General features: G+C 42.8%; 1 protein-coding gene across 1 annotated transcript in view; it reads left to right on the top strand.

The window, feature by feature from the left end:
• ITGB5 (integrin subunit beta 5) overlaps positions 1-24,583 on the top strand; it is a 116,127-nt gene that overhangs the window by 40,420 nt on the left and 51,124 nt on the right. The window contains exons 5-9 of the mRNA XM_073305158.1: positions 291-459; positions 7,642-7,803; positions 9,636-9,731; positions 11,032-11,121; positions 15,803-15,937. Coding sequence (XP_073161259.1) covers positions 291-459; positions 7,642-7,803; positions 9,636-9,731; positions 11,032-11,121; positions 15,803-15,937 — 652 coding nt within the window. The remainder of the gene's footprint in view (positions 1-290; positions 460-7,641; positions 7,804-9,635; positions 9,732-11,031; positions 11,122-15,802; positions 15,938-24,583) is intronic.

Here is a 24,583-nt window from a genome sequence, read left to right as displayed (position 1 = left end):
GTTTTCAAAAGTGGCCTCTGACTTTGGGTGCCTCAACTTTTGAGTTTTCCCAGGAGTGCTGAGCAACCACAATTCCTGCTCTTTGGGAGGTGTTTCTAGTTGAGCATCCAGAACTGGGGGTTATCAAATTGAGAAGCTGCATTGGAACACTTGGCTTTGGGTGACTTGTCTGGGGGGACTTACCTGTGTTAGAACTGGGAACAGAGCTCTGCAATTCCTAGCTCCTCATTCTGTCCTCAGGGCACTTAAGCACACCCCTTTCATTTCTGTTTCTCTATTTCTGCTTCCAGTTACAAGTTATTTCCACACTGTGTCCCATCCTTTGGATTCCGCCATCTCTTGTCCCTCACGGATAAAGTGGACAGTTTCAATGAAGAAGTTCAGAAACAGAAGGTTTCCCGGAACAGAGATGCTCCAGAAGGTGGCTTTGATGCAATCCTGCAGGCTGCTGTGTGCAAGGTGAGTCACTGGTTGCTTGTGCTGCTTGAGTTTTAAAGCACAACAAAAAGGAGGTTTAGGAGCTTTCCTCAACTCTATTCTTGCAATAGAAAAAAGACCTTCAGCATTTGGTGATTTCTTGGAAATCACGATTAAATTTGCAGAGAGTACATAACAAAGATACAGTGGAAAGGGGTTTTTTATTATTATTTTGTAGATTTTTATGTATGGAAAACAACCATTAGTATCTTGCATAGTTCAAAGGGATAAAGAATGTGAGTCCTTGCAGATGTGAATTTAGAGCTGTAAGAGTTGATTCCATTGTCAGTGCTTATGGCCTCAGTTTCACTTCCTACTGACCCCAGGTGACCCCAGGTGAGGTTTTGTTATGATTGTTTAAAATGTGATAATATTTATTCCCCCCATATGGAAAGGATAGCTCTTTGTAGATCCTCCTGAGTAAGGGGAGAGGAACTACTGGCTTCTTCTGGAGGTGGGACAGAAGGGGCATGGCACTGACAATCCCTTCCATGCCAGTTAGGAGACCAGGTCAACCAGGGAAGTCAATGCACATTGCACCATCTTGAATTGTGGTGTAAATGGCCAAGTTCCCACTGTGTGGCTGGGATCTCCAGGACACCTCCACTGCTCACAGTGAAGGGACACAATACAGACAATATCAGCAGTCACTTTGGCAGTCGGTATGGGTATCTTCATGTCTTATACATGCGTTTTGCTTGGCATCTGGCTCCTGCACTTCCCGTGTTTCCCTTAATGTTATCCCAGTTACAGGGCCAAGATTTTCAAAAGACTAGACTAGAGATCTTTAGGTGCCTTGATTTTTGGGTGCCCAACTTTCCTGATCGGCATTTCTGAAAATCAGGCCCCTTTTTAAGGTGTCTCAGGTTGGATACCCACATTTGGAGGCAGTGCTAGTCTCTGAATATCTAAATTGTCTAAATATTTAAGTATATTCAATGCCTAGTACAGTGCTGCTTTTCTGACTTAGCTGTCTGAGAAGTTCTGTATCCCCGAGTCATTACTCTTTTGGCCGGTCTCATTTCGCTCTTTTTTTTTTTTTTAGATCCTAGAGTGGGAAAGATTTGTACAATAAATACAAACTAATAGCCGTACCAACATCTGGCTTCTTTTTGAAAGATGTTATGGTAAAAATCAACACGGATGGGCTAACTGTCTTAGGCAATGAAAAAGCCAGGCACAATGAGCTTTTATACTGAGGCTAAACTGGCTAGACAGGAATATTAACCAGTCTTCTGTAATTACATTTTCCACTTGCAGCTTTTTGGCTTCCTGCTGTGTTTAATTTTAAAAGTACAAATATTGTCAATGCCTAAGAAGTTTGTGACTCCTACGTTCTATGAAGTGAGCTGCAGAAAGAAAATAAGAGTAATTAGTCCCGATTGCTTGGTTATATATATATTTTCCCTTTGGAAATTTGACTTGAGCAGTACAAAGGGCAAATCACTTAAAAACAAACCCCGAACTCATTGCTTTCCATTCCTCCTCCAATTCATGTCTATACATTTGGCGCATATCTGAAAATCCCACTCTAGGTACCTAACTTTTAGGGCAATATTTTCAGAAGTGCCTAAGTGACTTAGGAGCACAAGTCCCTTTGAGAGCCACTGGGATTTGTGCTCCTAAATCATATATGTGCTTCTAAAGATCCTATATCACAATAATAAAATGCCCTGTTTTTCTACACGTGTTCACTGGGGGCTCAGAGTGCCCAGTGCATCTGAAAATCAGGCCTCTTTTATTTGGGTGCCTAAATAGGAATTTAGATACTTTAGGCATCCAAGTTTGAAAAATTTGGTATAAGATTTGTTGGTTTTTCATTCTCCAGCAGAGTTCAGAGATCTTGGGATCTGCTAAAATTGCAGTGAAGGCTTGATTTATTTTTTTACCATTGGAAATACTGGTTTTAGTACAGAAGGCTTGAAGCTCGTTGCTGCTTTATGCTTTCAGTTGTTGCTCCCTCTCTAGAGGAAGCAATGTTGCTTACTCATGGAGTTACGGGCCTGATGCAAACCCCATTGAAACCAATGGAAAAGCTCCTATTGACGTCGCTTGGCTTGAGATCAGACCCTGTATCCCTTCCTTTTGTAAGGTCACCTTCTGTCTCGCGGATATAGATTTTTTTTAAAAGTATGTGTGTGGGGGGGGGCACAAATATATCTCCATGTTTTTTTTTCAAATTGTTAGCTGGGTAGAAATAAACTAAAGTCTGGTTGGATGTTTTTATGATCATAAACGGAGCAGTGTGTTCTGCATTTCATGATAGAAACTAACTACTGAAGAATGACTGGCTGCATGTTTCAGCACTTTTATGATGTAGTTGCTTAAGGCTGTGTGAAATGCTGGTTTCCTCTGAACTGGTTACGTACACTTGGTTGGCTGGCCTTGTGCAGGTTTCACATGTCCTCCTGGTTCCTAGTAGTTCCACCCAGTGCATTGGCAGCCCTACCGCAATTTGGTTTTCCTCTCCATTCCCCTCCTATGCATTCCCTGCCCTGAAAGTCTCCTTTCCTGCTCCACACATGCCCTTGCCACCTTTAACTTAGTCAAAGGTTAGTGCCAAAATAAACATATTAAATATATATATATGCACTGCTTAAACTTCCCCTGACCTTCCTCTACTTTGGGGAGTATTTAATGGCTTCCTTCCACAAACCTTGGGTCTAGCCCTGCCTGTCCATAACACAAGTCATATATTAGAAAGAAAAGCTAGTTTCATTCCGGGAATAATTGGGAAGCACGTGGCTACTAAAGCCAGATCTGGTAGGAAGCTACAAGAGTTGCACCTTTCCCCGATGTCTTCCCTATCCAGTGAACGGTGAGCCACACCACCAGCAAAGATTCTAGTTAATAGGAATTTTCGTGAAAAACTTACAATTCATAGAGGCATCTTTCCCTTTCCAGTTACCATCCGTTTTCTTGCTACAAATAATGTGCATGTCTAATTTTGGCGCCCAATTTGAGACATCTGGGACCTACTCCTCAACGGTGCTGAATGCCTGCAGCTCCCATTGATCTGCGCTGAGGCTGTGAGGGGATCAGCTTCCCTGAGTATTGGGCCTAGAGGGTTAAAACTGGTGGATGCTATTGAAAATTTAGACCCAGATCTTGAGTGGTTCTGGGCACCTTCAACTGCCACTGAAATTGGTGGGAGCCAGAAGGTGCTTAATACCTCTCAGGATTTGGCCCTTCATGGGTGCTGCTCACCAGGCAGAAAATGGTGTCCTTTTGGAGGATGAGATGGCAGGAGAAGGATGGGTGAAATGGTGGGTTAGGTGATAGCAGCCAGGGAAGGGAATTAAATGCCAAACTTCAGTGTTGTCTAGGGCACCAATGCACTTGTTCAGAGCCCTGCTTTTTGCAAATACAAAAATGAGTGAGCCTGAAAATTAACGCAGCCTCCAACCCTTTCAGGTGATAGATTTTGCTCCTTAGCTAACAAAGGCAACAGGTAAATGGTTAAATATCAACATTTGTTTTTTTCTTCAAACAAAATCTTGGGCCAGTTTTCTTCTTCCAGGGGACTATGCTTATTATTAATTGGACCAGAAATCTCCAGTGTGATTTGTCTGGCTTAGTACAAAATCTCTTTCCCTTTTTAAAGAAAAGTCATTTTTTAAGTTTCCCTGTGTTTGGCTTAAGTACAAGAATAAGGGAAACTACATTAAAAGAGAGTCGGCTCTTGATTTAAAGATGGTCTCAATAGTCCGATGAATAGAAGCAGCATACTTTTGAATGGCCTAATAACCACTTTTTAAATGCAGCCAGTTCTGTCTATGCAGACACGTTTCACAGCTAATGAAACTCTAGCTTAATCCTTCTAACCTCATTGGGGTTGTTTTGGACTCAGTCCTGCGAACTATGTCAGCTTTTGACCTCCCAAAGGGATAGAGAAGGGAGGTATCGCAAAGTACTTGCACATCCAATGCTTGATATGGTTTAACATTAAAGTGGTTTTTTTCACTCCAGTACGTGAGGAGTTGCATGTTGCTGAGAAGTTTTTTTTGCCATTTGTCCAAGAGATCAGTTCTGTCAAATACCTTGTGCTTGCCAGATCAAAAATGCACATTGCAAAATGAGCTGGAATGTGCCTGTTCCAGGACAGTGGGGGTGGGAGAGAGAATGAGTGAGACTGGTGTGTTAGCCACGTGACTGGCAAGTATTTGTTCCTACAATCTTATATTCATTGTGTGGCTCTTTAGAAATGCCATTATGAAAACCTCGGGTTAGCAACCATGTCAAAAAGGAGAAATATAAACTGGGAAGTTGTTTCTTTGATTGATTGAATTGAAATATTGAAATTACCAGGGAGCTCACCAGAGTTGGATTGCGGTTTTCAGAAGTGCCTAAATCACTCATGAAAACACGTGTCTGTCAAAGTCGAGAGAACTTGTACTCCCAAACTGCTTAGGTGTATTTGAAAATCCCAGCCTTGGACTCCACTGCACCAAAGGGAGAAGCTAAGAGTGGAGGGCCTATTCTGGGACTGTTCTGCCCCATCATATGTATCTAGGGCTTGTTAGTGCAATCATCTAGGCTTTGAATTGCACCTACATGTAGCCTGGGGTCCATGCAATCCAGGAGCATTGGTGGAATGTGCTGTAACATTATGGATTAACAACCAGCAACAATGAATTTTGAAATGCCATTCTTGCCTTACAGGTGCCCCAAAAAGGGGATCTAAACCTTGATTGTGCTTTTAAAAGCACAGCGGTGCTTTTGTGGGTGGTGCAGAGCTGGAGTGCCTTAGGAGAGGACAGGGAAGCATTTTACATCATGAAGGAAGAATGCCTCCCGGAGCTCCAAAGGATGGAAACATATAGGGTAGAGCACTTCCCCACGCAGTGCCCTGCCTCCATGGAGGAGTGCAGAGGGAGCAGTCCCTGTGCTCTCCTGAGCACAGACTGTAATTGTGTCTGGCCCTTATGCATAAGTAGCAAGGGATACTCCTGGCGCTGTTCTGCAGCCCGTACTGCAGGCTCTCGGATGAGCCAGTCAGAGTATGGCCTGAGTGAGCATTCTCTCCAGGTAGCTAGGAGGATTTCTCTGTTGAAGGATGTGCCTTCCCTGCAGAGTTAATGTGGTTGATTGGCATCTGGGTATAGCCTAGCCTGATAGTGAGCAGGCTCACTGCACAGCCCCACCCACATTATTGTGTCCTCACTAGTGCTGCACTCTCACTGTATGTCACTAGGGCTTCTGGGGGCCTACCCCATGGTCCTTTGTGCAGAGGTAAGCTGAGCTGCTCTGTGATACTTTCCCTGTGAATTGTGGGAGAACGTGTCTGTCCTTTTGGGCAGATGGGAGAATTGTGGGAAGGCACTGGAGGACTATCAGTGCTTGTGTGGTTTAGCCCCAGACCCCTGTCCTCACTGCAAAATGGGCAGGTTATCAGCTCAAGTGAAAGCACCACTTGGGTTTTAGCCCCCAGCTCCAGATGAGCCAGCTAACCTGGGTGTAAAACACCACCAAACTCGGATGGGAGGGTTTTGTGTGCAGACAGGAGGAGAGTTAGTGTGGTGGCCTTGGTTCAAGAGAATCCCCAGACAGCTACCACATTCTAGCTTCCATCTAATGGCTACTGAAACCAGGTGGGCTGAGAATCTACTAGAGCTATAGCCCCAGCCAAGGCACCACCCACAGGAGCTGTGATTGGAGGATCACCCAGCTCCACTGATTGGTCCAACTACGCTATTTAACCCAGGAGGAGGAATAGGAAGTTTGTCTGAGTAACAAGGTGGTTCCCTGTGGTGCTCCATTGGACCATGCTTGTGTCCGTCTCTTGCACCCGGCTTCCTGGTCTTCTTCTGGCTCCTGCCTTAGCCCACCTTCACTCCTGTTTCCACCATGCTCCTGCACCATGCTTAATCCTTGCCTCTCCTCCTGCCCTTATGCCTCGACTCCAGTCGTCCATGACCAGTCCTGGCTCCGACCCTGGCCTCTGATTTCTGTCCCTGAGTCTGGCTTGACCCTTGCCTCTGGCATATGGCATCTGACCTTGGCTCTGACCCTCAGCTTTGATCTGGCTTGACTCCTGGCTCTGGTAACTGACAGTTGCCTCTGGTGATGAGCCTTGGCTTTGTTCCCCAACCTGGCTGCCTGCACTGCCCACTAGAACAGACTCCTGCTCTAACTAGTAGGCCAGACCGCCTACATCCTGGTCCAAAACAGTTAGGGATAAAAAAGGCTCTGATTTTAGCAGGGAAATTTTTAGTTAATTTCATAGTAGAGATGCAGGAAGAAAAGGATCAGTAATGAAAAGGTCACCAAATAATGTAATTTCCACTACATCAACAGACACAACAGGTGATGTTTGGGATGGGGTTTGCCGGGGGACTGGAGAGCAAGCCCACGCCACACTCACCCCATAATGACAGCTCCTGTCCCATGTGTCTGGACCTGGCTCTCCACCCCAGGCATTGCTACCTGGTGCACAGGATCACAACGCCACTTGGCTTGGGGACCTAATCAAATGTGTTTTTGCAGCCACTGCCAAGATTTCATGAATGTTGCTCAAATTCATGATTTCTCTGACCACCATGACCTCGGTGACAAAGTTGTAGCCCTACGATGACACCAAGTAAGAGCCCAGATTAACTCTGAAGTAAAAACCTACACTGAGTTTGTGTATGGGGTGTGAGTGCTATATGGGTAGAGACCTCATCTGGTGTATTACACCTCGGAATAGCTTTTTATGATCAGTATTTAATGAAAATGCCATCCATTATGAGTACAGCTCTCACTATCGCTCCATGCTGTTTGCAGCAGCATGGCAATTCCATGTTGCTGAGGAAACAAGATCAGATTTACTGTGTTTGGAGGAATTTGGCAGGTCTCCTTTGGCTATAAAAGCAGCTGAAATGCTTATTCCTGGAGCAGCATAGAGAGGGTCTGGTGGATGGTTCACTTATGTACATACCTCCTAGTGCCTTTTTAAATAATCTTACTGGAAAGAAATGTTGGGAAATGGTACCCAAAGGGGTTCCTGAGTTTTATCCCTGGTCAAGAGTCGGCGGCTAGGCCTGCAGTATCCTTTTAATCAGTGATAACAGAGACTCCTCTGTTGTATGGGAGTGGGGCTGGGACAATACACAGCACAACCTGAGAAGCACTTGGCTCAGAAAAGGAGACTGATGACTCTCTCCTGGTTTTGTTTCCACCCAGGAGAAGATTGGCTGGCGGAAAGAGGCCTCTCACTTGCTGGTCTTCACGACAGACGATGTGCCACACGTAGCACTGGACGGGAAGTTAGGTGGACTGGTCCAGCCACATGATGGCCAGTGTCACCTGAATGAGGCGAACGAATACAGTGCGTCCAACCAGCTGGTGAGAATAAACCACAGTGCCTTCTGTGTGCTGGGTTCCCTTTTTATTGGGCGCTTCGAAACCTTTGAGTGTCAGCAAATTCCTTGCATTTATTTATTTGGTTTCAAAATACCCCTATTAAAAGAGCTGATCTTGCAGGACCCTTTGACAGATGTCAACAACTTGCACTCCCTACTACTCTGGGGGCTTCATTTGAGTCGGCAGTCTACAAGTGAAAGACTCCTCTTGCACTGCCAAGTCCCTGAGCCATCACAAAATATCAGGGTTGGAAGGGACCTCAAGAGGTCATCTAGTCCACCCCCCTGCTCAAAGCAGGACCAATCCCCAGTTTTTTTTGCCTCAGATCCCTAAATGGCCCCCTCAAGGATTGAACTCACAAACCTGGGTTTAGCAAGCCAATGCTCAAACCACTGAGCTATCCCTCCCATCCAGTCCCCTTGTTTCCTGTAGCATCCAAAAATGGCTAAACAGACTTTCAAGCCTGCAGACCCCTCAGGGTTAGTTGCACACGGGAAAGGTTCATTTGACATCCCAAATCATGGCAAGATTCGTCCACAGAGTGTAAAGAAAATGTAAAATGTCATACTCCTCTTCTAGTACATGTGCAGTAGATTGTCTGTCATCTCTTCAGTGCAGGGCCTGTGTGTACATTATTTAGCGCAATGTAGCCCTGTTCCTGACTGGGGCTTCTGGGTCTGATAGTTATATAAATATTAAATGATAATAGACAAAATAACCTTTCTTTCTTTCTTTGGAAATTACAAGTGAGTCAACAGAGGAGACTGCAGGTTACTTCCTGGGTGAATGAGTCCTTGTCTGCTGTGTAATTATCAAGTGTTCTGCAGATCTACGCTTTATTCTGCTGCTTACAAACCCTAATGATTGTTGTGTTCCTGAATGTACATAGAAGGTTCCCCACCCTCATTATGCCAGGCTTTCCTGGCTGGCTGCCTTATGACAACAGGCTGGAGTCCTTGAAGCAAGCTAATTTTTGTTTTGCCTGTTTGAATTTGTAACAAATAAAATTACATTTCCATTGGTCACTCCTACTTTCTGTGTATTGGTGTGGCGTTATATTGTGAAATTGGCAAAGAAGGAATCCACGGGCTTCCATGTTTTTCATCTCACTGGCTCCAAATTAAACTTGATCAGTTTGCAAGTAAAAAGATGGTGGGGTTTTCTCCCCTAACTGCAAACTCAGCCTGGGATCTGAAATTCCAGCCAACCTCTTTCTGTTGTCTTCATTTAATCAACACAGTGAAGATCCTGCAGATGGTCTATTGATGGTGTGCAGGGCCACATAGAATCCATCTCACTCCCCCACATCGATGTGGGCTTTGCAGGGCTAAAGTTAAAACTCTGATGTTAAGCTGCTTATTTTCTTGTCATTACTCTAAGACACAAGGAGCAGACAATGGATTTTACCACTTTCAGGGCAAAATAATGTCAGATCTCTCTCTCTCTCTCTCTCTGCAGTAGATTTCCCATGACAGTAACCCCAGATAATGGCCTCATCTCCCTTTCTTGAAGATAGCAATTAATTTAAATCCATGCACTCACTGATGGCAAAGTAAAGAGTGGGAAGATCAGTGTTTCAGATGGGTTGTTTGCTGTAGTTGATTTTGTTGGCATTTGCATGTGATAGGTGTGTAAGAAATACATATACAGAGAGAATATGTCACTTTTCTGGCTATAGCTACACTATAAGGACTCTGCATAAGAATAACACATGCTGTGTTTCCATAAGGAAATCTGCTGCTCTAGTTAGAATAAACATTAAATTGCTCTTTGTTTCTGTGTCACAAATGAGTCTTTCTGATCTGTTTTCCTAGGATTATCCTTCCCTAGCACTTCTTGGGGAGAAACTGGATGAAAACAACATTCATCTCATATTTGCTGTGACAAAAGCTCATTATATACTTTACAAGGTAAGTGCTGTTGAACAACCCAGCAGGGAGATGGTTTTTATGTGATCAATTGGTGGGGAAAGAGCCGTTAGTGACACTTGGAATAGTCTTCCTTCTAACAGGAATAGAATGAAGCAGGCTGGTGTGGGAGGAAATGAGGAACAACTCTGAATTAAATACATGTGAGCAAGAGCTGTGCTGTAAAGCCTGGAAATTCTTGCATAAGTTGAACTCACCCAGTTGTGCCTCTGCAGACACTGAAAGTCTTGTCGTTTCAGTGAAAAGCACGTAAGCGTCTTAAAGTAAACAGATAAATGTTTACGATCATGTGAATACCTAAAATAGACTCTGGTCTGATCCTGATTTTAGGAAAGTTGCCAGCCATTCAGCATCTGAGAGAGCACACACCTGTTCACCCCACTGCTATTACTTAATCCCATTACCTAAGAACGCACGGTGTTTCTGCCTGATTGTATTTTTTCCATCACTAAATCCAGAGCTTTCAAGCAAAAAATATTTTTTCTGAGGGAATTCAAATAGTATCTGGGCTAAAACACATGTAGAGTTTCTATTCTCAGTCTCAAGGATTTCTAGAAACGCACACAAACTGAGTCTGGGTTCCTACCACCACTGCTGCCTTTTTAATTTTTATTTTTTAAAGAAGGAAACCATGCTGTTCAGCATAAAAAATAAAGTGGAGAGGGGGCAAATGGTTGCATGGAAGGTGCTCTCATAAATGTTTGCATCCAGGTTTTAAAAAAATACCTTATCCCAGAAACTCATCCCTTGCACTAAAGGCAGGACAATCGTAAATGCTGGTAATTTCAAAATCATGCTAGTAACCCACAGAGAGCTAAATGGTTTATTATCTCATTCTCCACACCCTTTTCAGTGCAAACTAGCATATCCACCAGAGCAGTCTCTGATGCAATCCAAGGCTTGCTTCTTGTACGGCAGGAATGTGTGCCAAATTCTGCTCTCATTTACACAAGTTCAAATCCACTGGATCTTGCTCCATCTAATGGGTGTGGGCCTTGGTTGGTTGGGAGTGGGTTACTGATCATTATTTGGCCAGTTTCTTTGGCTGTAGATTTTGATTAGCATTTTATGGACCCATAATGCTCCTATTTCCTTTGTCAAGTGCTCCATATTAAAATTACACTGTATCATGTACTCTAATTAATAGATTCTGGGCAAAACTGTGTCCTCCATCCCGTGCAAGCAACAATTGAGGTTAATGGCTACACTGGTAGAATTGAGAGCACAATTTAACCCATGTTCTGTATTTCATTTTGTGAATCTTTCTGTGTTTGTTTTTAAGAATTTTACAGCACTAATTCCCGGAACGACAGTGGAGATTTTACATCAAGACTCCAACAACATTATCCAGCTGATAGTCAAGGCATACAATGTAAGTTTCTCTTTTACTTTAACATTTCAGCTGATGTGTAGTAAAAACTGAGTTCAGTTCAACTTGCTTATTCCTCCCTTGTGGGCTCCACCCATAATTGGTTCCTTCTGAACCAGCTGTCTGTAGGACCAGAACTATCACTAGAACTGCTGCCTCCACCCTGCAGGGATTGTAGCGTCTAGGTCAGACTCAGGATGAGGTTGTTTGTGCTGGTTTCACGCCCTGTCTATCTTAGATACTTATACAGCGCCCCTTACTGTAGTATTTGATCCCCTTACAGTCTTGAATGTATTTATCCTCTTAACACCCCATGAGACAGAGAACTGCTCTTATCCCCATTTTACAGATGGAGAACTGAGGCACAGTGAGACTAAGGGCTTGTCTACCCGAACGTGGCAAGCTGGGCTGTGACTCTACCCTGCACTAACCGTCCATGTTGACCCTGCTGACGTGTATTAACACTTTGTTAATGCGCCTTGATCTAATTCTACTGCTATTTGAAAAAGGACTAATCAAAGCACATTAATGAACTGTTAACGTGTCAGCAGGGCCCACATGGACAGCCAGTGCACGGCAGGCTAAGACAGGGTAGTTTTCTCTCTTTCTGAGTATTGCTGTCTCTAAATCAGAGTACCCTGATGATGGTAAAGCCAGTGATATCTTAGCTAGTGTGTCTTTGTCAGGCAGCTCACTGTGGGCCTGATCCAGCTCTGTGACACTCAGAGCATCCTAGTGCCAGAGGGTAAGGGGCTCACTGGTATCAGGTAATGAGTTTCAGCTGGCTTGACCAATTCAGTGTGCCCCAACTCACACTGAATTGGTGGTTACAATCTGTATCTAAAAGATGTCCTGTAACATGTCATTGGAAAACTAATATCTCCCTGATCATTAATATTCTTGTGTGATGTATGTATGCAGTGTGCAGGGCTTAAATTCTCTTAGAGTATTTCCTGGAGCCCCAGGGCTCGGGGCTTCAGCCCCGCAATTCCCCTGAATCTGGCTCACGGCCCCCCAGAGGTTTGAAAATATTTACCAGAGCTCCGCTCCAGATAGCTCCAGCTGAATTTAAGCCCTGGAGGTGTGTATTAAGAATTATGGATATGTGCTGGAATGCTGACTAAACTGTGTTTAAGCCAGGCATGTCACGGGGAGTTGATAAACAGGTCTTCCTAGACAAAGGAATGTGTATTTGCTTCTCTGACCAGTCCAGCTGTCAGGCAGAGACATTGAAGGTCCATTAAGATATTAGGTAAACAAAACTGTCAAGCTAACCCATGGGGAGGAGACAGCATGGCATCTACACCTTGGTCTGGGTTTTACTTTTCAAAGAATACATTACAAAGTTTTACTGGTCTCTGAAGAGGTGGGGGAAGGGGGCCTGAACCTCAAGTGATGAGCAATTGAATCAACTGATTGTAGACAATATTGCTGTGTTATAAAAGTATAATAAGTGAGGTGTTTTATGAATGCCTATGGCAACTGGTAGTTGACATTGTGAATTGTATGTATTAACACTACATAAGGAATTATGAATACTCATGAATATTAGGCTTGTCAGTCTGTGCTCAAACAAAGTCGGAAATGGGTCTCTCCCAGACAGGAGGGAACGTCACACTGTCTTCTATGTAAATTAAGCTTCCTAGAATCAAAACCATGGAAGCCCTATGTACGTACAGGGGGAGGGGAAACCCACAGGAAGGGGGAAACAACATGAGGTCATCCTGCCTCTTGAAACAAGGTCACTGAACTTTGGAAGATATTAGCCGAGACAGAAGGCCATTTTGACATCTTATCACTAGATAGATACAAGGAAACAGAGCTCTTGCAAGCCGAGAAAGATAAGTCCTTCAACCAAGAGGGGGTTGAGATCTTTGGGAACTGAATATAGATGAGAAACCTGCTTAGGCAAAGTTCTTTCAAGTAGGAAGACCAGGGAAGCCAGCATCTTGCACTTCTGTCCTGAGGGAAAGTCAGCCATGGCTAGGAAGAAGGAAGATTTCCCTCAATCCTTCTCCCTCTCTGGTGCTTCCCTGTTTATTTTCCATATCAAACTTTCACTGTATAAGCCACAACTGGATTCCCTCCACCTCTTGCTCTGCTTTTCCTACTCTCAATCTGGCATCTGACAATCCAGCTGTGTTCTTTCTGCCTTGCACATCACCACCAGCCACCAACATCACATCACATTTGTCTGTTACTTTGAGGAAGCATGAGATGAAATAGAACTTGTCTGGCTCCTCTATAGCTTTTGGAGCTATGTAGTGTTGCTGATTTAAAAAACAACAACATGCATTTGTCAATAAGGCTATCATAGAATCCTAGAAATAAGAGAAAAGACCCCTAAGCTATCTTGTGACCAGCGTGGGGTTGTTCTCCCCAGTCTGCACTTCAGTGCTGTATTCAGTCTGGTTTTAAATGAGTACACTATTGAGAGCTCCCACCAGTCCCTTAAGGGTATGTCTCCACTGCAAATAAAAGGTGTGTTCTTGACTCAGTTTAGCTAACCCACATTAGCTAACTTGGGTTAAAATAGCAGTGCAGACAAGGCAACTCCGCTTTTAACTGGGGTTAGTAGCTTGAGTTCAACTCCAAGCTCCTTTATAGGCTGTAACTGGAACTGCTAACCCAAGTTAAAAATAGACTTGCCATATCTTCACTGCTTTTTTAACTCAAGTTAGTTAATCTAAGAACAGACTTTCCCCCCCCTCAGTGTAGACAGATCCTCAGAGACGATCAGAGTCTAATAGCTATGGGGGCACCATAGAGCATATGCTTCTCCTGGCTTATTGGGTACGTGAGATAGCACCAAGTGGTTAAATGATAGTTAGGAAAGGATGCTGGCTGGAGTATTCCAAGTGCTGATAGAAAAATGCCAAGACAGCTTTTCTCCAGCTCTTTAAATAGACTCAGTCTTGATCAAGTGATAACTCAGTGTATTTACATTACTGATAGTTAGTCTCCTTTCTAGGATACAGCTGGCTGCTGAAATTTTCCCAGATCAGGAAGAAGAGATAGCACATTATTCTGACAGGTCAATGTTCATTTTTGTGAGATTAGTTTTAGGGGGAGTGGGTTGGCAGATGTGTGTGGAGTGCATTTGAACTTTATAGAAACATACTGTGTTCAGACTCCAAGTAATAGAACCTCTGTAGGGGTTGTAATGTGAACCCATGAACCTGACAGCACAATCCAGACTCCAGACAGGAAATAGTTTCCTGTATTACAACATGGATATGGGAAGTTAGGGTTTTTTGTCTTGGGTTGTTCAGATTTGCATCGTCTAAACCAGTTTCTCCCCTGCTGCTTTCCAAAAGCATTAGCCTTTTGCTAGCATTGCCTTTCAGTGTGAGCACAGAGTTCATTAGCAGACTGATTGGCCATGGTGTTAAGCCAGAGTGGGTTGGAGAACCTACCAGAGCATTAGTAGAGCTGATCAAAACAATTTTATGCACCAAAATATTCCTTGACAAAAAAATTTATTTTGATTTTTTCTGATCAGAAACAAACAAGAAACTTGGTTTCAAATAAATATTTCAAAATGAAATGAATAGTTTGGTTTCAGTTTGACTTAAAATGTCCCAGTTGTGGGGAGGGGGAGAAAGGGCAGGAAGAAGAGTATAAGAGAGGGATGAGGAACCCTCCCCCAACCTCTCAAATCTGAAAATGGAAAAGAAACACAGTTCTTTAGTCTGAAATGTTCTGAAATGAAACAAAACAAAAAATTTCTTTTTAGTTCTCAACAAAAATTCCCATAGAAAACCTGACATGATATTTTTCAACAGAAAAAATTTCAAAACTTGTCTGTTTTTTCCCCCCTTCCCTCTGAGAAATATTTTATCTGGAAATCTATTGGTTTTCTGATCAGCATTGTTAATCAGTGAGCGAATACAGTACAATTGCTGGCATGGTAATTCTGACTTGGTAAAGTTTTCCACACCCTTTCCACAGATGTAAATGATGTCTCAGGGTGCAAGAGAGTGAAGAATCAGGCCCTATATTTTAATAACAGTAATTTTATACAGGAGAGTTATGGATGTTCAGGCCATATGCTGACCTTTTCCTCAGAGGTAGACAACAGAGCCCATTCATACTCTAAAGCAGTTTTTCTTCCTGGCACAGAAATATCTGTTTTAAGATCTAGTTATACATCTCTGCATTCCAGTCACATTGTGCACAAACAATCCTCAGGTATATTAGTCTGTGATTTGAATATGCAGCATTATGGACACCTGCACAGTACTGTCCTTGATCCGCCATAAAACCTCCAACTGATGTCTTCAGGATACGAGCCATGTTTTATCAGTCTTTTACTTTTCAATGGAAAAAATACCTTTTGTGACTGTTTGAAGATGACTATCCTTTCTGTGAAGGAGTGGGTGCATGTGTGTGAATGGATAGCTGCCCACAACTCTAGCTGTGCTGGTCAAAAGTACACTGAGCTGATATAATGTTACATATACAGGTGTGTGCACGCATTATTTTAAAATTTTTTTTTATATATATATATATATATATATATATATATATATATATATATATATATATATATATATATATATAGATGCCCAGCCACACTGAGCACAGTATAAGAACCTCAATAGACTAAGAAGAACCACATGGACAAGAAAGATGCCTACTGATTTTAGTAATCTGATGGGTTTCTTTTCCGTTTGCTTTCTAGAGTATTCGGTCTAAAGTAGAACTAACCGTTTGGGACAGTCCTGAGGATGTCAGCCTGACCTTCACAGCTACATGCCAAGACGGTTTCTTGTATCCTGGACTCAGGAAGTGTGCAGATCTCCAAATAGGAGACACAGTAAGTTTGATTTTTGCATCTTCATTAGATGGGTTGTTGTGATACTCTGTGATCTTCTGGGAGTCACTTCACTCTTGTTTGTTTATTGTTCCCCTCCGTTAAATGGATAGTAATACTTGCCTTCCTCCTTTGGGCAACATATTGAGGCCTAGTTAATGTTGAAATCCTCTGATGATGGTACCACAAAAGTGCTAAGAGATGGTGGCTTTGTGAGAAGTAAATCAATTCAAGGTCAGCTCTGAGGGAAAACAGGTGTCTTGTTTTCAATCACAGGCATGGAGTTTTCTTGAGCATTTTATGGACTGTGAAAGGCAGGAATAGACTCTGATCCCAGGCATCTGTGTCATCTTCTTACCTATCTCCTTTTATTTCCTCAAATCTCTCTATCTCTTTAGATATTACAGATGTTATTGCGATTAAGTCTGAGATCCTTAGTCTTCTGTCTCTCCCAAAACTCAATCACTTACCAGTATTCTATTTCAGTGACCTTCTACAGTATTTCAAAAAGTGAGAAACGTACAAAAAGCTACTCACGCGTGGATGGCACTATTATTTCATTTGGTGAATCTGAGATATAACTTGAGGTGGCACTGTGGGGTAAAAACACATCTTGCCCCTAAATGCTAACATTATCCCATATTGGACTCTATTGTGCGCTAATTAATAAATAGGAAAGCTTAGCTCTGCTTGTCTTAAAGTTGCATGTTTGTAAGATAAATAAATTGTTCAACTATATCAAGTCGGTTTTCAGGACATTTAGGGAAATGTTGCAACATGATAAATTACTACAAAAGACAAAGGATGAAACTTTTGGGCCAAAATCAGGATAAGATCAGAAAGATGTTTTTGTTTTCAGCTTTCAGTTCTCCTAGGAGGATTTAGTGGTTGGGTCTTTGGTCTTTTTCTTTCCTATTGACAATCCCCTGGGTGGACAGTAAGGCCTGCAGCATGGCATGTCCTGAGGAAATGATTGTCCTCTGGTAGTGAGAGATGGTTCTTGGTTCTTTCCAAGACTAACTTGACAGAACAAGGAGTAATGGTCTCAAGTTGCAGTGGGGGCGGTCTAGGTTGGATATTAGTAAACACTATTTCACTAGGAGGGTGGTGAAGCACTGGAATGGGTTACCTAGGGAGGTGGTGGAATCTCCATCCTTAGAGCTTTTTAAGGTCAGGCTTGACAAAGCCTTGGCTGGGATAATTTAGTTGGGGTTGTCCTGCTTTGAGCAGGGGGTTGGATTAGATGACCTCCTGAGGTCTCTTCCAACCCTAATCTTCTGTGATTCTATGATACTGTTTGGACATGATAGATTCAGTACCTTGCTACACAAATTTCAAGGGATAAACAGTCTTTAAGACATGTGTTGTCTTGGACTTGCTACTCTATCCTAGTTTATTTCTATCTGGCATGCAAAACAGGAGGCTGAACTTCAGACAGCCAGATTATCTGTGGGTATAAATCATCATGGAGCCATGAAGTCAATGGAGCCAGGCCATCTTACACCAGCAGAGAATCTTGCCCTCAGTGATATATTTGTTGCACTGATGCATGGAGTAGCTGAATGCCATTATTTTATTTTCCTTATTTTAGAGGAATTACAGATTTTTCCTGAGGTTAAGAGTAAATCAGTGCTTGGAATTTTAAAATGCTTTGAAACAGAAAAGGTCACATATCATCTTTGCACCAATCTCCAGCCATTCCCTTTTGTGTTAGCCAGCTAAAGAAGCTGGCATGGAGCTACTGCCACCCAGCCCACGACAGCTGGCACATTACTGAGTCTGGGAAAGGCAAAAGAGGACCCCTGGAAAGACCTCTTCAGGCATTTTAAGCATTTTGAGACATGGGCCTTTTCAAACCCAGTGGCTTTCTGGGGAAATGAAAAACTGATCATAGTCTTGTCTTCCTGGGTAGACAACAATTCGGATTGTGGTAGATAGAGGTGGACTAATCAGATAATCTAATCCATCCGCTGGCAAAGATAGTGCTAAGGATAGAGCTCCCAATGAATCATCGGATACGACGCTTGGTCACGCTCACTATGGTTTGGCACATACATGAAGGTCCCTTCAGCTGCCATCTCATCCCCAGCGTACTCTGCAGAAAGCATTTTGCATTATGGGTTATGACTTGTTGGATAAGTGCAGGAAGGTAAAAGGAACGCAATAACACTCAACTTGCTGAGGCTTAATGAGTGAGAGAGTTCCAAACAGTCTGGGGGAGGCAGCTTTCAGTGGTGTGTGGGATTCCTTTCTTTGCCATTTACAGGATTTTCTGGCACCTGCTTTTAGAGCAGCATGCTAGAATGGTAACACCAGGCTTCTGTGCAAGGAGGTATATTTGGGTCTGAAAGTGACATACTTCATAGCAAAGTACAGCTGGGAGGCAGGAAGGGGCTTCTGAATCATCAAGTTTTCCTCTGTTCATCCCTCCACCTCCTGATAACCTCCGGCTACACACTGTGGCTTTCTGTCTTCCCACTGCTCCTGATTTACTGCTTCATTTTATCTCGTGTTGCTCCCTGCCACAGAACTCTCTCCTTGTCTGCATCCAGCAACTGCCCTCTGTCATCGCCTTGAAACCCTCTATAAAGTCCACTCCTTTAAACAATCCTTCCTCCTCCTCTTCCTCAATAATCTTCATGCCCTCCCTTTCTTGAACTGCTGCCCTGTGTCTTGTTTTGGATTTATCTTGTAAACTCTTAAAGGCAGGAAAACCCTTTGAGGCATACATTTATCTATGTTTGCAGTGTCCCATGGTCTGTTTTATGGTGCTACCACTAAGGTTGCTCTGTCTTGGCACAGGGGTTGGCAATCTGAATGGAATTCACTGGCTAATTCCTGTAATTAGTCTAGTGGTGTATAAATAGTGAATAACTGTCCGTTTCCAGCTGAGTGTGAATTGCTGGGGAGATGGTCAGGATTGCTCCATGTATCAACCATAGATTGTGGACACAGTCTATCTTCCCTGCGGACCGAGTGCACAGCCTCTCTGCAGAGATGCTAGCCCTTGCTGGCCCAGGAAGTGAGAGAGAAACTAGGAGAAAGCATCATAATTTTGGGGATGGGGGCGGGGGGAGCTACAAATGGCAGGCAGCACAGCATGAGCATTTCCTACCTAGGACAGAGAGTCAGGCAGATTAGTAATGAGAAGCCCCCCTGACGTGAACAGAGCACTAATGGGTCTGCTGTGAGGCACAATTCTGTGCTGGCAGTGGGGGAATTGGATATAAGCTGGAGGTCTCTGCCACCTTTAATTTTCATGCTTCTCTGCTTTCTCTCAATGACCCATTAGTGCTGTAAAGTTTGCCTCTCTGCAGAAAACTTGAAAGGGAACAATGGTCTTTGTAGCAGTAGAAGTTCCCTCAATTCATGTGTGGGGCTACATCCTGCCCCAGTTAAAGTCAATGGTAAAATTCCCATTGACTTCAAAGGCAGCAGGATCTGGCTCTTAAAGCTGAAGGGAAACTTTCTTAAAAGAGGATAATGCTGGTATTGGGGTCCTAAGCTGCTATGGTTTAGTCCTAGAAGCACTGGTGTCAGTCCATGTAATCCTGCTGGCTTTTCACAGATCCCCTTAGCTCAGTCTCTCTGATCTGATTTCCTCTGTAATTTAGCATTTTTTCTATTCTCTGTAACCATTTCAGGTCTTGGAAATCAGTCTCCCACCCCCGATCCCCTTTTTCCAAAGAAGGGCCAGTATTGCTGCTGTTTCCATTAGGTGGAACTGGGTGCTGAAATTCCATTTTGCATGCTGCCATTTGGCAAATAAGAACAGAACAGAGTAGATGTATTGGGGGGAGGGATAGCTCAGTGGTTTGAGCATTGGCCTGCTAAACCCAGGGTTGTGAGTTCAATCCTTGAGGGGGGGTGCATTTGGGATCTGGGGCAGAAATTGGAGATTGGTCCTGCTTTTGAGCAGGGGGTTGGACTGGATGATCTCCTGAGGTTCCTTCCAACTCTGATATTCTATGATTCCAATAGCAACAAGAATTCAAGGTGACTCTTTAAAGGAGAAGGATCTTTTCCCCCATCTGTTTTTGTTTTGTGTCCTCAAAATAAACCCAAGTGACTGTAGTAGATAAAAGAAGAGTTTATTCAGAGGCCTGGAATGAAAATACTTTGTCCTAACATAATGCCTTCCATGCAAAGATCTCAAAGTATTTTTTCCTCAACTGGTTGTGTCTGTCTGGACTGCAAGATGTGAAGCACTCTGTGTTTGTTAGTAACAATAGCAGCTCCCTGCAGTCTATAAAAGGGCAAGACTTCTTCAGTCTTCATAGTCCAAGTCATTGGCTGTGACATTTTCTTGGTTCTCAAGGAGAAAATCCCTCGCATTGATTGCAGCATCACAGAATGAATTGGGATGATGAGGTGCTACATATATAATCAGAGAGAGAGAGAAAAACAGATTCTAACAGAAGTATCCATCTAAATACCAATAACATTGTGTGGGTGGAGACTTTGATAAAATGTAGGTCTGATTTCTCAAAACCTCAGGAGACTGGGCCATATGATGCTTGCTAAATTGGCATATGCAACTATCATGATTTCATGTGCAAATAAGGAATTTGTGTTCACAACTGACCCGTTATACCCAATTTCTGTACATAGGTATGGACATTATATATACAAATTAATTATGGAGCTGTGCACAGTTTTGACTCTAACCCTGGATTTCTGAATATTTGTTAACCTTTGCCAGATCATTACATTTGTTCTTTAAATAGAATAGACAAGAACGGCTGCTCCAGTTATAACTCCTTCCCGCTGCACAGAAACCAGAGTGAGCAATAATGAAGAAAATTACCACTAACTGCTGGTGACGCTAATATTATTGCAAATCTTCTCTTTTATACTTGTGGCTTCTTTTAGAAGGAGGTGTCCACAAAAAAATAAACATTTTGGTTAGTGGGTGACATTTCCTGCATCTAAATGCAGGATAAACAGGTGAAGTTAGAGCTGGCTCCAGTTCAGATTGAAAATGCTTTGTTACAACCAGTAATGCAAACAAGATATTTAACCCACACGTATCTTCCCAGGGACGTCTGTATACCTATCAGGAGACTGAAACACTCCACAGTTAGGCTTTAGCTTATTTTTTAGGCAATGCAACACATGGTAACGTGGTGTAGCTATTTGTCGTCCCTCCTCTCCCCACAAACCATGTGGGGAGTTTTTAAAATAGAAATAGACATTGCTGTGGGGATCTATATTGTGCAGCTTGCTAAGATTAAATTTCTGTTTGATCCCTGTGCTCCTTTCACCTGGATCATATGATATTTTTAACCTCCCTCACCAAGCTAGAATGACGCTTATGGTATTTCAGGATGCAAGAACCCAGAGGGCTTTGGCAATTTCACAATTTTTAGCTCTAGGTGTTCTCACTAAACTGTTTAAAACTGAAACCTGCAATACTGTTTCAAAGGCATAAAAACAAACATCTTTTTCACCTCCACTGGAATGAAACCCAAAGTGCAGATCTGCCTGATAAAGGAACTATGTATAAACTGCACCTTCTTCTTAACAAATCTGGCCCCTGTGTGAATTCAGAATCACTTAATTCGGGACAAAAATAGGTTTGTGCTCCTATTAGCTGTGTTCACCCTACAATACCATGAGAGAGTGAGAGCTAGAGGCTGTTCTGGCTCATGCTCCAGCAAAAGAATTGTTAACTAGGATCCCGTTGCAAGGTCAGATTCTGCCCTGTGTTACACCTACGAGGCTACAGTGAAGGCAGTGGGATTGAATAGGTGAAGGTGAGGGCTGCATTTGGCCTGTGGTATCTTCATTACTGGTGATGATGAAGAACATGAGAACATAGGACTGGAAGGGACCTCCTGGGTCATTGAGTTCAGTCCTCTGCTATTCATAGATTCATAGATACTAAGGTCAGAAGGGACCATTATGATCATCTAGTCCGACCTCCTGCACAATGCAGGCTGCAGAATCTCACCCACCCACTCCTGCAAAAAACCTCTCACCTATGTCTGAGCGATTGAAGTCCTCATGGTTTAAAGACTTCAAGGAGCAGAGAATCCTCCAGCAAGTGACCCGTGCCCCATGCTACAGAGGAAGGCGAAAAACCTCCAGGGCCTCTTCGAATCTGCCCTGGAGGAAAATTCCTTCCCGATCCCAAATACGGCAATCAGCTAAACCCTGAGCTTATGGGCAAGATTCACCAGCCAGATACCCAGGAAAGAATTTTCTATAGTAACTCAGATCCCACCCCATCTAACATCCCATCACAGGCCATTAGGCCTATGTCAAGGTTCCTTCCCCACTCTGAACTCTAGGGTACAGATGTGGGGACCTGCATGAAAACCTCCTAAGCTTACTTTTACCAGCTTAGGTTAAAACTTCCCCAAGGTACAAACTATTTTACCCTTTGCCCTTGGACTTCCACTGCAACCACCAAACGTTTATCCAGGTTTATTTTATTAGGAAAGCGTTGTTTGGAAATGTTTTTTTCCCCCAAAATCCTCCCAACCCTTGCACCCCACTTCATGGACAAGGTTTGGTAAAAAGCCTCACCAATTTGCATAGGTGACCACAGACCCAAACCCTTGGATCTTAAGAACAATGAAAAAAACATTCAGTTCTTGAAAAGAAGAATTTTAATAGAAGGAACAGTAAAAAAGTATCACCTCTGTAAAATCAAGATGGTAAATACCTTACAGGATAATTTGATTCGAAACATAGAGAATCCCTCAAGGCAAAACCTTAAGTTACAAAAAAGACACACAGACAGGAATATCCATTCTATTCAGCACAGCTTATTTTCTCAGCCATTCAAAGAAATCATAATCTAATGCATATCTAGCTAGATTACTTACTAAGTTCTAAGACTCCATTCCTGTGCTGTCCCCGGCAAAAGCATCACACAGACAGGCAGAGAGAAATTTGTTTTCTCCCCACCCCCCGCAGCTTTTGAAAGTATCTTGTCTCCTCATTGGTCATTTTGGTCAGGTGCCAGCGTGGTTATCCTAGCTTCTTAACCCTTTACAGGTGAAAGGGTCTTTTCTCTGGCCAGGAAGGATTTTAAAGGTGTTTACCCTTCCCTTTATCTTTATGACAGCCTATTTACCATGAAGATCAATTAATTACCAAAATCATGTTATCCCATCATACCATCTCCTCCATAAATTTATCGAGTTTAATCTTAAAGCCAGATAGGTCTTTTGCCCCCACTGCTTCCCTTGGAAGGCTATTCCAAAACTTCACTCCTCTGATGGTTAGAAACCTTCGTCTATTTTCAAGTCTAAACTTCCAAATGACCAGTTTATATCCATTTGTTCTTGTGTCCACATTGGTACTGATCTTAAATAATTCCTCTCCCTCTCCGGTATTTATCCCTCTGATATATTTATAGAGAGCAATCATATCTCCCCTCAACCTTCCTTTAGGTAGGCTAAACAAGCCAAGCTCCTTGAGTCTCCTTTCATAAGACAGGTTTTCCATTCCTCGGATCATCCTAGTAGCCCTTCTCTGTACCTGTTCCAGTTTGAATTCATCTTTCTTAAACGTGGGAGACCAGAACTGCACACAGTATTCCAGGTGAGGTCTTACTAGTGCCTTGTATAACGGTACTAAAACCTCCTTATCTGTACTGGAAATACCTCTCCTGATGCATCGCAAGACCGCATTAGCTTTTTTCACGGCCACATCACATTGGCGGCTCATAGTCATCCTATGATCAACCAGTATGCCAAAGTCCTTGTCCTCCTCCGTTACTTCTAATTGATGCGTTCCCAGCTTATAACTAAAATTCTTGTTATTAATCCCTAAATGTATAACCTTACACTTCTCACTATTAAATTTCATCCTATTACTATTACTCCAGTTTACAAGGTCATCCAAATCTTCCTGTATGATTTCCCGGTCCTTCTCTAAATTGGCAATACCTCCCAGCTTTGTATCATCCGCAAACTTTATTAGCACACTCCCACTTTTTGTGCCGAGGTCATTAATAATAAGATTGGTCCCAAAACTGATCCCTGAGGAACTCCACTGGTAACCTCCCTCCAGCCTGACAGTTCACCTTTCAGTAGGACCCGCTGTAGTCTCCCTGTTAACTAATTCCTTATCCACTTTTCAATTTTCATATTGATCCCCATCTTTTCCAATTTAATAATTCCCCATGTGGCATGGTATCAAATGCCTTATTGAAATCTAGGTAAATTAGATCCACTGCATTTCCTTTGTGTAAAAAATCTGTTACTTTCTCAAAAAAGGAGATCAGGTTGGTTTGGCACGATCTACCTTTTGTAAAAGCATGTTGTATTTTGTCCCATTTACCATTGACCTCAATGTGCTTAACTACTTTCTCCTTCAAAATTGTTTCCAAGACCTTGCATACTACAAATGTCAAACTAACAGGCCTGTAGTTACCCTGATCACTTTTTTTCCTTTCTTAAAAATAGGAACTATGTTAGCAATTCTCCAGTCATATGGTACAACCCCTGAGTTTACAGATTCATTAAAAATTCTTGCTAATGGGCTTGCGATTTCATGTGCCAATTCCTTTAATATTCTTGGATGAAGATTATCTGGGCCCACCCAATTTAGTCCCATTAAGCTGTTCGAGTTTCGCTTCTACCTCAGATATGGTAATATCTACCTCCATATCCTCATTCCCATTTGTCATGTTAC

The sequence above is a fragment of the Lepidochelys kempii genome, chromosome 11 (genome assembly GCF_965140265.1).
Source record: "Lepidochelys kempii isolate rLepKem1 chromosome 11, rLepKem1.hap2, whole genome shotgun sequence".
NCBI classification, from domain to species: Eukaryota; Metazoa; Chordata; order Testudines; family Cheloniidae; genus Lepidochelys; species Lepidochelys kempii.
The sequence above is the reverse complement of the archived record's forward strand: the minus strand, read 5'-3'. Positions and strand labels throughout refer to the sequence as shown.